The sequence below is a fragment of the Carcharhinus amblyrhynchos genome, chromosome 30 (assembly GCF_965287045.1).
Source record: "Carcharhinus amblyrhynchos chromosome 30, sCarAmb.v2.hapA, whole genome shotgun sequence".
Taxonomy (NCBI): Eukaryota; Metazoa; Chordata; class Chondrichthyes; order Carcharhiniformes; family Carcharhinidae; genus Carcharhinus; species Carcharhinus amblyrhynchos.
The window spans coordinates 15,381,983-15,395,939 of record NC_137353.1 but is presented as its reverse complement, the minus strand read 5'-3'; the positions used below and the strand labels follow the sequence as shown (position 1 = coordinate 15,395,939).

Sequence of the window (13,957 nt, the reverse complement as noted above, 5' to 3'; positions counted from 1 at the left end):
GAGAGGCATCCGAGGAAGACAGCGAAGTCAGTATGTCAGAGGCTGTATACAGATCAAGAATGACAAATAGTTTAGGTCATTGTCACATAGGATATAACTTGTCACTTTGATTTGTGTCTTTTCAATGCTGCGACAGGGATGGAAATTTGATTAAAGTTGCAGGAAGGAAGCTCGAGAGAAGGGGAATTAAAAAGGAACAATTTCTCCACAAAATAGGAATAATAAAATTTACCAAAATTTTGGCCACGTCACTGTGTGCTGAAACAAAACACATAAGGGAGAAAACAAAAGGCCATGTCCCAGCCCAGTCCCCAGTCTGCTGATAACAGGAGCCTCTGGCAAACGACTTGGTAAAGCTCATGGGAACCCTGACGTCAATGGGCAGCTGTTCTCTAAAAGAGCTGAGGGATTTCTCTCATACCAACCCAAGGCCAGAGAGACAGAAACCAAGGTAAGGAGAGCGCAGCCGAACCCCAGATAACATCTCCAGCTCCTCTTGTTAAAATCGCTTTAATATCTGGGCGTTGTTACACAACATACAGTGACAGAATGAGGTAGCGAGGTGTCTGCTGAATGCAGTTTCAGTTTATGATATTTATACCTTGTTTGAAGACTTTCTTCATTGAGCCTGCTGCTTGTAAAAACGTTGCTGTGAAAAATAAGATTCACAAGTATGTCCTTAGAATGTGTCAAAACTGCAAGAGAATACCTATTTAATTTCCATTTCATGCCAAATAATTTTAAACAATATTTTGGACTTGTTAAGTGCTAAATATAAATTTTCTGCATGGACTGGTGTGTTTTATAATATTATAATTGATAAAACACATCATAGATTCTGAGTGATACTTAGAAATGGATTGATAGATAAGCTTAAAGTTGCAAACAGCGACTTTGTCACCAAAACACAGAGATCTGGGTGTGCAGGTCCACAGATCCTTAAAGTGGCAGCACAGATGGAAAAGGTGGTGAAGAAAGCATATGGCATGCTTGTCTTCATTGGACAGGGCATCAAGTATAAAAATTGGCAAATTATGTTACAGTTATATAAAACTTTGGTTAGGCCACACTTGGAATACTGTGTCCAATTCTGGTCACCACACAACCAGAAGGATGTGAAGCCTTTGGAGAGAGTACAGAAAAGGTTTGCCAGGATGTTGCCTGGTATGGAGAGTAGTAGCTATGAGAAGAGATTGAATAAACTGGCATTGTTCTCCCTGGAAAGACGGAGGCTAAGGTGCGACCTGATAGTAGTTTATAAAATTATGAGGGGCATATATAAGGTAAACAGCTGGAAGCTTTTTCCCAGGGCAGAAATGACAATTACAAGTTCAAAATAAGGGGGGAAAGGTTCAGTGGAGATGTGCAGGGGAAATTTTTTACACAGAGGGTGGTGGGGCCTGGAATGCACTGCCAAGTGAGGTGGTTGAGGCAGATATGTTAGCGACACTTAAGACTTACCTGGATAGACACACGAACAGCTGGGGAATAGAGGGATACAGGTGGTTGGTCAATACAGGAGAATGTGTTCAGTGCAGGCTTGGAGGGCTGAAGGGCCTGTTCCTGTGCTGTACTGTTCTTTGTTCAAAACCCTCACCATCAGAACACTCTGAAATAATTAGATTTTAAATTGATATTTTAAAATGCCGATACATTTCAAACGATAATTCACACTTTTTAAAAGAGATGACATTTCCAAGAGATGTGAAAAATGACACAGCGCTTTTCCATTAGAAATTTTTACATCTATATTTATAATGGAAAATACCTATGTAAAGAATCACACTGCAATGACACCCTCCCACCAATGAGGCTGCTGCAATCTCACCACTGTGAGTAGAGAGGAATTATAGTAGAAGTTTATATAGGCAGATTCCATTATAAAAAATTATAATGACTGAATTATAACCTCAGCTGGTGACTTAAGAAGATAAAATTTACAACCAAGAAATGGCCCACCCCTCTTTATCTCACCCTATCAGCAGATTCTTTTATTCCCCACTCCCTCGTGTTTCTCCAGCTCTCCCGTAAATCCATCTACACTATTTGCCTCAATCACATTTGTAGCAGCAAATTCCACATTCTCACCATTCTTTGAGTACAGAGGGTTTTCCTGACTTCCTTATTAGATTTATTAGTGGCTGTTCTATATTTATGACCCATAGATTGGACTTCCCACGATTGAAAGCATTCTCTCCATAGCTATCCTATCGAACACTTTAGTAACTTTGTGGCCTTTTATCAGAGTAGTATTTTCTTTTCTTGAGAAATGAGTCTCAGCCCATTCAATCATTCCTGATAAATATATCCTCTCAGTTCCAGTATTGTCCCATTGAGTGATTATTGCACCTTCTCTGGTACCTTTATAACTTTGTTATAATATGAAAACCAGAACAGTTCACAGTACTCCAAGTGTGGCTGAATAGTATTCTAAATCTGTAAAACTAAATTTCCACCATCCTCTAATCATATTTCATGTGAAGTTAATGCTTGATCTTAACTCCCTGTGTCTACCTCCTTGGGTGGTAATATAGTTTTAAATATAAATGCACCCTAACACAGTGGCTTAGCAAATAAGTATGTTACCTGGTGTGGCACTAAGCCACCCAACCCAGGAAGGGCCCAGGGACAACACTGATTATCTGATCTTAGCTAGAATGGTGGGATGGGTGTTGCAATTGACATTCTCCCTGGGCTAGAAAAGTCTCCCTCTCCAGTAACCATCTACTGGAGTGGGTAGTTGAAAAACAAGTGTGTGGCTGTTTGATGGTAGCAGGGTCAGGATTGTTTGTGATGCCCCTTCTCCTCCATGGTAATATTATTGCCTAACTGTCACTGTCTAACTTCAACATGAAGAAAGGCAACTGTGAGTCTCAGCAAGGAGCTGGTGCCTCCACTGCCCAATGTAGAGCCCATTCGTATAATACAGAGCTATGTGGAGAGGAACATAGGACAGAACTGGGTCTGTGGGAGAGATCAGGTCTAGAGGAGAGTTGGATATAGGATGGGGTTGGATGTAGGACAGAGACTTGTGTGGGAGAGGGTTGGGTGTAGGGGAGGATTGGGTATAGGGGAGAGTTGGGTATAGGGGAGGGTTCTGGCATAGACAAGATGAGTCAAATGGGCTCCTTCTGTGCTGTAACTTTTCTATGATGCTATGGTTGATTACAGGGCAGGTGAAGGGTGGGACTGGTGGTCAGGTGTGTTCAGATGTAAGATGGGGTTCGGTCTAGAGCAGGGTTGGGTTTAGGGGAAGGATAGGTGATCGACTATTTCAGTCTTTTATGTTTTGAAACAGAGTGGTCCTGGTAATTCTCTGTTGCTGATGTCTGGTGGAATCTTCTCTCCCTTGGATAACCTATACGATCTGGACAATGCAAACTGCCATCCTCTCGTCTGCCATCTCTGCTATGAGCAGTATGAACACCCCTGCCTCCTGGACTGCTACCACACCTTCTGCGCCACATGTCTGCGGGGCAGAGCTGCAGACGGACGTCTCTCCTGCCCCCTCTGTGGGTAAGAAATTTGAAAATATATATCACAATTCATAGCCATTTACATTTCAAATGTAGGTTGCACTTCTCCTGAAACAGTCTGCAAATATTCTGTAACATGGAAAGAAAGACTTTGATTTATATAGCACTTTTCACAACCTTAGGAATGTCAAAACCCTTTACAGCTAATAAGTGCTCTTGAAGTGTCATCACTGTCAGTTTGAAGGTTTCACAAACATCAATGTGACCATGACCAGATTATTTATTTATAGTGAGGAATCCATAATGGCCAGGACACAAGGGCCAATTTCCCCATTCTTTTTCAGACCAATCTGTGGGAGCTTTTACAATCATCTGAAACATGGTCAGGGCTTTGATTTAACATCTCATCTGAAAGATGGCACCTTGGACAATGCAGCACTCCCTCAGTACTGCACTAGAGCAGCAGCCTGGATTACGCGCTCAAGTCTCTAAATTAGGACTTGAATGATGTTTTGATTCAGAGGCCAGAGTGCTGCCCCAGAGGATCCTGGGTCGTGGTTCCAGTCAGCCGCAGAGGGCAGCAAGATCAGAGCTGCCCGAATTGCAGCACAGTCAGTGAGATGGGGGTTGTCGGGGGGGGGAGAGAGATGGGAGGTCAGGGTGTGGAGTTGGGGGCGGGGGGGACGGTAATGATGAGGTTATAATCGATCCAGGCATTTTAGGGCTAGAATCATAAAATCCCTACAGTACAGGTAGAGGCCATTTGGCCCATCAAACCTGCACCGACAACAATCCCACCGAGGCCCAAGCCCCATAGTTCCACATACTTACTCTGCTAATCCCCTTGACATTAAAGGGGAATTTAGCGTGGTCAATCCACCATGCATTACATCTTTAGAGTGCGTGGGAGGGTGGTATAGGGTATAGAATGAAAAAAAATTGGCCAGAGTTCCTCATCCTGATCCAGTAATCCCAGTAGGTGGGAAGGGCAGAGGGCGGGGGAATCAGGAATGGGAAGAATAGGACCCACTAGCAGCCAATAGCCAGGATCCCTTGGGAGGGGGGGACAATTATAACTTTCACTGGAGCGCCTGTGACACACTCCATTCAGTACTAAAATAGGGGGAGGAATTTAAAGATTAAGTTTCTCATGGGAAGGTTAGGGATGTGTATGTCCACACTGTGAGCGGGGGTGAGGTAGAACAGGGAATGCCTGATAAACAGGGGAGGGGGTGGGGGGGTGATAAAGGCACATTCCTCCTCCCTCCCTCCCTCCCCCTGGCATTCAGATGATCGGGACCATTTCCAAAGGACGGCTAACTGTGTGGGATCAGGCGGGCAGTCAGCCGCTCAATCCCCCTGATCACAGAGGGAGAGGGCATCACTCACATTGTCAAACAGCTGCACAATAGGAGGCAGCCAGGCTGCTTTTAGCCAGGCTGGAATGTGGAGAGACTCATCAGCTCGAGCGGGGACAGATAGCACAGGCATCCTATCCCCAGGAAAAGCAGCAAAGGGCTTTGCTCCTTTAACAGCACACTCACACCTAGCACTGACAGTGCTACCCATCAGCAACTCCCCAGGGCCCACCCCAACATCCCATAAAACACAAGTTTGACAGACAAGTTTGTTTGTTTCCTTTTCAGGATCCTCCCCCTTCCCCCAACCCCCCTCCGGGTGTTTGTATCCTTTGGTTCCCTGACCCCGGGTGACATTTACGAGGTGATCTGATCTCCCAGTCAATTTTTAATTTTAGATTTGACATTGCTAAATTCTAAACACATGAGATAAAAACAAATGCACACGTCTGTGATCCGACCATTCGGATTGGAGGGTTGTTTTTTTTCTCAATTTCTAAAGTAGTGTTAAATTAATGAATGCCTGAGAGTGGGTATTGCAGTTAAGATTGTGGGTGTTGTCATGAAGGTCAGAGAGCTGGGGCCAGGAGTTGGGGGTGTGTAAGGGGGTGGGCAGCTGATGTCCTTTTCTCCTGAAATGCACCCCCCTCCCTCTCCTCTCTGTCTCTCCCACAGGTGACTGGCTGACTTGTGCCATTTTTAGTCGCTCCCCAGCCTGAAGTACAATTTGTGCCCTGCACGATTCTACAGCAGGCACTGACCAGCACTCAATAGTCCAGCAGTGTCCACTAGCCGGGACATTCCAGAGCGGGGAGGTGGGAGAGCAAAGTGGGGAGGAGGTCACACCAGACATAACCTGGATGACTCCCTGCATAGAGGGTCAGACATGAGACTGGATAAAGCTGAAGATCACAGGTGAGAGCTCCCGTTTATTTCTGTCTTTGTGGATTATTGAGTTGGTGAAGGTGTTTTGACAGTGAGTGGGATTGGGATATCTTCATCCTGTTGCTGAGGAAGCTGGGTCATTCGGCTGGATTTTCATTAAACTTTCTCATCTTGCTGAGCACAATCAGGACTGTGGTTCACTGGGTTTAATTGCGTCAAAAAAGTTTACTCCAGAAAACTGAGCCCCATAATCCAGACTGATGCATCAGCGCAGTGTTGCAGGAGTGCTGCACTGTCAGAGGTGTAATTCTTTAACCGAGGCCTGGTCTAAGAAAGATCCCACAGCACTGTTTGAAGAAGAACGAGGGGTCGTCTACCCTGGTAACCTGCCCAAACATCCTTCCCTCAACCAATAGTAAAAAGAATAATTTGAATTTGTATAGCGCCTCTCTTGACCACCCAGCATCTCAAAGAAGCTTTAGAGGCATGAAAGCACTCTTTTGAAGTAGTCACCTCAGGAATGTAGGAAACACAGCAGCCAATACCCACAGACAACATTAAACTCCCACAAACAGAAATGTGACAGCGACCAGATAATATGCCTTGTGATTGAAGGATAGGATGCGGGGGTGCTTGTGGGGGCCAGGGGGAGGTGGGGTGTTGGGGGATGGGGCAATAATGTTGGTAATCTCTTTGCTCTTCATCAAAGTTGCGACACAGGATCTGGGTTTTGACATCTCTCATCTTTTCTGAAAGTCACGCCTCCGACATTGTGGCACTCCCTCAGTACTGCACGGGGGTGTCTGCCTGGATAAGCACTGCAGTGGGATTTGAACCCAGAGCCTCATGACTCCGAGATGATAGTGCTACTCACTGAGTCACAGCTGACACTCTAACAATGATCACTGAAACAGGTTTTCTGGTTATTATCACGTTGCTGTCTGTGGGATCTTGCTGTTCACAAATTGCCTTCTGCTGTTCCTTCATTTCAACAGTGACTAAAATTCAACTGTGAAGAGCTTCAGGATCTGTTGAGATTGTGAAAGGTGTGATATAAATACAAGTTCTTTCTTTCTATTATCAGAGTTTTCCCCTTGTGTCTCCAAGAAATTCCTGGGAACAGTTTCCCATGTTAACAGCACTGTATAAATGCAGATTGTTGCCTTACTGAGTATGTGAAGCTGTGGAATTCTTTACTGCAGAGGGCTGTAGAGACTGGGTCACTAAGTACTTTCAAGGATGAGATAGATTTTTAATCAGCAAAGGAATCAAGGATTATGGGGATAAGGCAGGAAAGTGGAGTTGAGGATTATCACATCAGATCTGTCATGATCTCTTGAATGGTGAAGCAGACTTGATGGGCCGAATGGCCTACTTCTGCTCCCATGTCTAATAGTCTTATAATGTCAAGAGATACTTGACCACCTTCATTTGAAGGAGATCTTGCCCTATGTGAAGTTTGAACCTAGTTCATTCACACCTTATAGTCTTCCCTGTTGCTACTTGTTCCCTTTATCCACCACTCACCTGCTGCCCTTAGAGGTAGTTCCCACATTTTGCATAGGTATATCGTTCGTTTGCTGCACTAGGCAATCTGTTTCTATTCCAGACGTCTGTCGATCGTGAAGGGTACGAGTGGGCTCCCGAAAGTAGACCGATTGCTGAAGTTTCTGGTCGACAGCTCGGCTGACAGTGAAGAGGTTGTTCAGTGTTCAAACTGTGACTTTGAGTGCAAGAAACAGGTAAGGAGGAGGCACCCACTGAATTCACTGAAGGGCTTAAAGAGCGAGGACAACATTGGATTCTCCCCTTCTGAAGACACTATCTATTTCATAGAATCATAGAATCCCTGCAGTGCAAAAGGAGGCCATTCAGCCCATTGAGTCTGCACCAACTCTCTGACAGAGTATCTTACCCAGGCCCACCACCTCACACTATCCCCAAAACCACATGCATTTACCATGGTTAATCAATCTAAATCTCGGAACATAAAGAGACAATTTAGCTTGGCCAATCCACCTAACCAGTACGTCTTTGGAGTGTGAGAGGAAACCAGGGCACCCAGAGGGAACCCACTCAGGGGAGAATGGGCAAACACCACCGTCACTCAAGGCCAGAATTGAACCCGTGAGGCAGCAGTGCTAACCGCCATTCTGCCCTTATTTCTTATTTCTGGGATTCAGCTGTGTGGGCACCAGTCACATTGTCCAAGTAGCCACTTGTGAGCTTAGACATTGAGCCTTCACTATTCAGTTGTGACTACATCATATTAAAATGTCTTTTCATCTGGATTCAGTAGATACCAGTGTAGCAGAGCTGAGGCCAATGGTCATTCCCCCAACAGCTGTGCAGTTCATTTCAACTGGCTCAACACAGACTGGATTCAGTTAAACAATGTGTCAACTACAGTGGTGATACAGTGGTGATGTTGGGAGTGGCATTAAACACAAAATTAGAGTTGCATGTGATAAGGGAATATTGGTGGTCATGGGTGATTTAATCTGCACATAGATTGGGCAAATCATATTCGCCATAATGCCGTAGAGGAGGAATTCCTGGAGCATATACAGGATGGTTTTCTTGTCCAATATGTGAAGGAACCAACTAGAGAGAAGGCCATTTGGGTTCAGTGTAATGAGAAGGGAATCATTGCCAATCTGGCTGTACAAGACCCCTTGGGGATGAGTGACCATAACATGATAAAATATTTTATCAAGATGGAGAGTGAAGTTGTTGATTCAGGGACTAGGATACTGAGTCTTAATAAAGGAAATTATGAAGGAAAGAGGCATGAGTTGGCCTTGATAGATTGAGGAGAGTTACTTAAAGGGATGACAGTGGATAGGCAATGGAAAACATTCAAGGAACGCAAGGGGGAACTGCAGCAACTGTTTATTCCTGTCTGGTATAAAAACAAAATGAGTAAGAGGGCCAATCCATGGCTTACAAAGGAAATTAGAGATTATATCTGATGCAAGGAAGAAACATATAGGTTGGCCAAGAGAAATAATAAGTCTGAGGATTTGGAGCAGTTTAAAATTCAGCAAAGAAGGACCAAGGGATTGATTAAGAAGGGGAAAATACAGTATGAAAATAAGCTGTCAGAGAACATAAAGACTGACACTTAGAGTTTCTGTAGACACGTGAAGAGAAAGAGAACAGAACTCCCACTTACCTGATGAAGGAGCAGCACTCCGAAAGCTAGTGGTGTTTGCTACCAAATAAACCTGTTGGACTTCAACCTGGTGTTGTGAGACTTCTTACTGTGTTTAAGTCCAATTCTGGCATCTCCATGTCATGTGGTTCCAGGCCATGTTTTGTAACATTAAAGGCACTATATAAATCTAAGATCATGTTGTGAGGCAAATATAAAAGTAGGGAGGTCTTGCTGCAGCTGTATAGGGCATTGGTGAGGCCGCAGCTGGAGTACTGTGTGCAGTTTTGGGCGCCGCACCTGCGCAAGGATATTTTGGCCCTGGAGGGAGTGCAGAGGAGGTTTACTAGGCTGATACCGGAGTTGAGGGGATTGAGCTATGAGGAGAGGCTGAATAAACTAGGCTTGTACTCGTTAGAGTTTAGAAGAATGAGGGGAGATCTCATTGAGACGTATAAGATGATGAATGGGATGGATAGGATAGAGGTGGAGAGACTCTTCCCGCTCAAAAAAGACAGTAGGACTAGGGGGCACAGCCTCAAGATAAAGGGGAGGCGGTTTAGAACGGAGTTGAGGAGGAACTTCTTCACTCAAAGGGTGGTGAATCTCTGGAATTCTCTGCCCGTTGAAGTGGTGGAGGCTGCCTCGCTAAATATTTTTAAGAAGCGGGTTGATGGGTTCTTGATAAGAGAGGGGATTAAGGGTTATGGGGAGAGGGCGGGAAAGTGGAACTGAGCCACAACAGATCAGCCATGATCTTATTGAATGGCGGGGCAGGCTCGAAGGGCTAGATGGCCTACTCCTGCTCCTATTTCTTATGTTCTTATGTAAATGCTTGTGTTCAGGTTTTAGCTTTGAACCATTACTCAGTGACCCTACATACATGTTGCACTGATGGGAGGATTGGAATCACCACCACCCCCTCCCCAATGCAACACACACCACCACCTGCTGGTTGAACAATATGAAGGCACCCAGTGCCTCAGGTTAGTTACAGAAAAGTGCCCTTTGCCTAACTGGAAGTCAGCATCTGCACTGGAGAAGGGGCTGTGCAGAAATTGGCCAAGATAATATATTTTAAAAAAAGGTAACGTTGAATAATCAGCTCTTTGAAGAGTCTAATGTTGTCGCTTTGTCCCCTTGCAGGATGCAGATGCCATGTTTTACTGCAACACCTGTAACCAGCCACTCTGTAGCTCCTGCCGTGAGGACACACACAGGGCCAAAATGTTTGCCCGGCATGAGATTGTAACTCTCGCTAAACGCACCAAGGAACTGCATAAGAAATGCCGTAAGGATCTCTCGTTCCAGTCTCAGAAAGCTGCAAACTCATTGATAATACTTCCCTAGACTATTAAATCAAAATGGGGTGGGTATGGTGCTGTAATTAGTGTATTACTGGACTAGTTATCCACATGCATTGGATTAATAATACAGAGCATGGGAAACCCAAGTAGTTTAAGTTCAGTTTAAAAAAGTTGAAAACAACATGAAAACAACAGCATTGGATTACTGTAAAAATCCACCTGGTTATGTCATTGTCCAACTGGGAGGGACTGCACTTACCTAATTTCCATTCTTATCTATCTTTCTGTAGCTAGAGATTTGCCATCACTGGTTTCTGTTCCCAATCCTGCACAATTATGCCTGGTGTCCCCCAGGAATCTATCCCTGGCCTCCTCTGATTTTCTCATCTATGTTTCCCTTTGCTGATGTCATCCACAAACACATCATCACTTTCCAAATATACATTGAGGACACTCAGTTTGAGCTTACCAATCCCTACATTGTTCCTAAATTGTCAGACTGCTTGTCCGACATCCAGTATTGGATCAGCAGAATCTTCCTCCAATTAAACATTAGGAAGACAGAATCCATTATCTTTGATCCCTGCTGAAATAACTGCTCCAAGGCCGGTGTCCTGCCACCAAATTTAGATTTATTTACATAGTATGTAACACTCAGACACATTCTTCCTCGTTCAGACCCGGGGTGCTGGTAACCCTGACACTATTATATACACACAATGGGCTCCCTGTTTGGACAAGCCATTACCTTAATCAGGGAGCTCATATTCTAAGAGCTCCACGTTGTAGGTCTCGTTACACCTGCCACAAACTCTGTTCCTTAACCACAAATTCCATTGTGCTCCAAGGTGACTGTCAGAAGCTGGATGAGATCAGTAGATTTTGGACACAAAGGGATTCAAAGTGTGTGAGGATAGGACAGGGAAATGGTACTGAGGTAGAAGATTATCCACGATTGTATTCAGTGAGTCAAATGGCTTATCCTTACTGCTATTTCTTATCTCTTTGTCTCTGCAGCTCTACATGAGGAACCGTACATCATGTTCTCCACAGAGAAGATGTCCATGCTCTGTATTAACTGCTTTCGGGACATGCAAGTGTGAGTAAGGCACTGATGGGCCAGGATCTAATATGTTGCACAGGTTCACACAGAAATAGCCCCAAACAACTAACCAACTTCCCTCCTTTGCAAGTTGTCAAAACAGGATCTGAACCTTGCCGATCTGGAAGGTGCCAGGCTCAGTTCCCTCTCTGATCTGAGAAAGGTTGGAAGTAGGAGTGGCTGCAGTTCTCCTGGGATAGGGAGGTCAATACCAGCCAGATTTTTTCAGCGGGGACAACAGTCTGGGGCAAGATTTTCTCTGAACTGACCAAGCATAGACCACACTGCCTGAGATCAGCAGACCCATATCTTAAAGTTATTAGTCACAAGTAGTCTTACATTAACACTGCAATGAAGTTACTGTGAAAATTCCCTAGACACCACACTCTAGCGCCTATTGGAGTACGCTGAGGGAGAATTTGGCATGAACAACCCACTAACACACACATTTTTGGACTGTGGGAGGAAACCAGAGCACCCGAAGGAAACCCACACAAACACAGAGAGAACATGCAGACTCCACACAGACAGTGACCCAAGCCAGGAATCAAACACAGATCCCATGAGGCAGCAGTGCTAACCACTGTGCCAACGTGCCTCCTCATTGTGTGCATGGGAATCCCCCAGGGACCTTCAGGCATGGACTGACTGCTCAATCCTGCAGTTACTTGAAGGTTTTCCCACCAAGGCAATGGGGACAGAAACAAAATACTGCAGATGCTGAAACTCTGCAATGAAAACAGGAAATGGTGGGAAACACTCATCAGGCCAGTGAGCATCCACGGAGAGAGGAACATTTCTGATTGGTGACACTGGAGGAGGTGTGGATATTTTTGAAAGTAAGTTTACACTAAGGCTGTTCTTGATGCCTCCCTGAAGCTGTTCCAGTCTGATTGTAACTGTTTTATCTCATTGTTCAGAGAGAGCCGAGCCCACTGTATCGATATTGAAACTGCGTACATGCAAGGCTGTGAGAAACTGGACCAGGCTGTGATGGTACGTGTATTGCAGACTTCACTCTGTGCGAGTGAGAGAGGTATAATCAGCTGCCAGTCTTCCAGGATTTCCCTGGAGTCTCCAAGATTTAAAGGCCAATCTCCTGAAATCTGCTGTGAGCAACAGAGAGAAAAGAATTGTAGAGATTATAAATTATAAGAGTGCTGCAGATGGGGGAAGAAATTCTTTCTTGTCTAATAGTCAAAAATCAACCAATCGGGTAGCAAAATGTTTGTTTGCTTTCTGACTGGTAGAGGTAGGCAGAGTATGTAGTGATGGCGGCGCAGTGGCTAGCATTGCTGCCTCGCAGCACCAGACACCTGGGTTCAATTCCGGCCTTGGGTGATGTGTGGAGTTTGCACAATCTCTCCTTGTCTGGGTGGGTTTCTTCCCACAGTCCAAAGATGTGCAGGTAAGATGGGTTAGACATGGTGAAAGTGCAGTGTTATGGGGATAGGGTGGGGGAAAGGGCCTGGGTAAGACACTCTGTCAGAGATTTGGTGTAGACTCAATGGGCCGAAAGGCCTCCTTCTGCACTGTAGGAATTCTATGATTCTATTATGTTGGGATGACCATTGGCATGTGTAGGGGCAAAGTGGGTGACAGCAGGAGGGCATGTGACCAAGGAATACATCCAATAAGTGTTGGCCATCCTCAGGTAATTCTTGAAAAGACTGGAGTAACAGTGAGTTAGTCAATAACACTGTTAACTAGAATGAAGATCCTGACTTTATGATCTTTTACCCAAAACTGTCAGGATCAATTACATTTCAGATTTCAGATAATTCCAGTTTTTGGATGCCACATGTAGCCTGTACACTGGCCAAAGGCTAGGCTAGCTGTGGTCTAAAGTAAATAGAATGGCAAGGAAAGTATAATGTATGATAAATACAGTATGATTGTAATAAGTTCCTACATGTGGTGCCATTTGCGATTCTGCTTGTAGGAGACAGTTCGCACGGTGAACACTGCAGACAAACAGCCTGACTTCCCCACTAAAGGTCAATGAGGATCAAGGGATTGTGGCTTTTGGATGTGTTTGCATTTATGGAGAAAAGATACTTGACTCTGTATTTCACTCTGGGTGCTCTGTCTGTGGCAGGCACCCTTCCTGGAGTTGAGGCAGTGATGGGACTGAGACCAGTTCTTCCATCTCCTCCTGTCTGTTGTTTCCTTTCCTTGGTAACACATTGTGAGGCACCCACTTAGCCGTTTATCACTGGCCCTGTAGGAAGACACAATGAGCACAGTGGTTAGCACTGCTGCCACACAGTGCCAGGGACCCAGGTTCAATTCCCGGCTTGGGTCACTGTCTGTGTGGAGTTTGCATATTCTCCCTGTGTCTGTGTGGGTTTCCTCAAAGTGCTCCAGTTTCCTCCCACAATCCAAAGTTGTGTGGCTTAGGTGGATTGGCCATGCTAAATTGCCCTTTAGTGTCAGGGGTACTAACTAGGGTAAATGCATGGGGTTACGGGGATAGACCTTGATGGGGTTGTGGTCAGTACAGACTTGATGGGCTGATTGGCCTCCTTCTGCAGTGTAGGATTCTATGATTTACTGATTAAAGGCAATCCTGCATGTTTAAAGAGTTGGAATGGTAATACCAGGGAAGAAGATGTTAACACTGAAAATTTTAAAACTATTTTACTGTTAATTACACTGGATTTTCATTTAGTTTA

The 13,957-nt window shown here is 44.9% G+C and overlaps 1 protein-coding gene across 2 annotated transcripts in view; it reads left to right on the top strand.

The window, feature by feature from the left end:
* Nucleotides 1–3,298: 3,298 nt before the first annotated feature.
* rnf207b (ring finger protein 207b) overlaps nucleotides 3,299–13,957 on the top strand; it is a 40,978-nt gene continuing 30,319 nt past the window's right edge. Inside the window, exons 1-5 of one of the 2 annotated variants that reach the window (XM_080215409.1) lie at nucleotides 3,299–3,516; nucleotides 7,329–7,461; nucleotides 10,020–10,164; nucleotides 11,198–11,279; nucleotides 12,203–12,278. In XM_080215409.1, the coding sequence (XP_080071535.1) occupies nucleotides 3,326–3,516; nucleotides 7,329–7,461; nucleotides 10,020–10,164; nucleotides 11,198–11,279; nucleotides 12,203–12,278 (627 nt within the window). In that variant the 5' untranslated portion in view covers nucleotides 3,299–3,325. Of the gene's footprint in view, nucleotides 3,517–5,388; nucleotides 5,750–7,328; nucleotides 7,462–10,019; nucleotides 10,165–11,197; nucleotides 11,280–12,202; nucleotides 12,279–13,957 lie in introns of those variants that run through there. The other variant, XM_080215410.1, reaches the window with a different exon arrangement.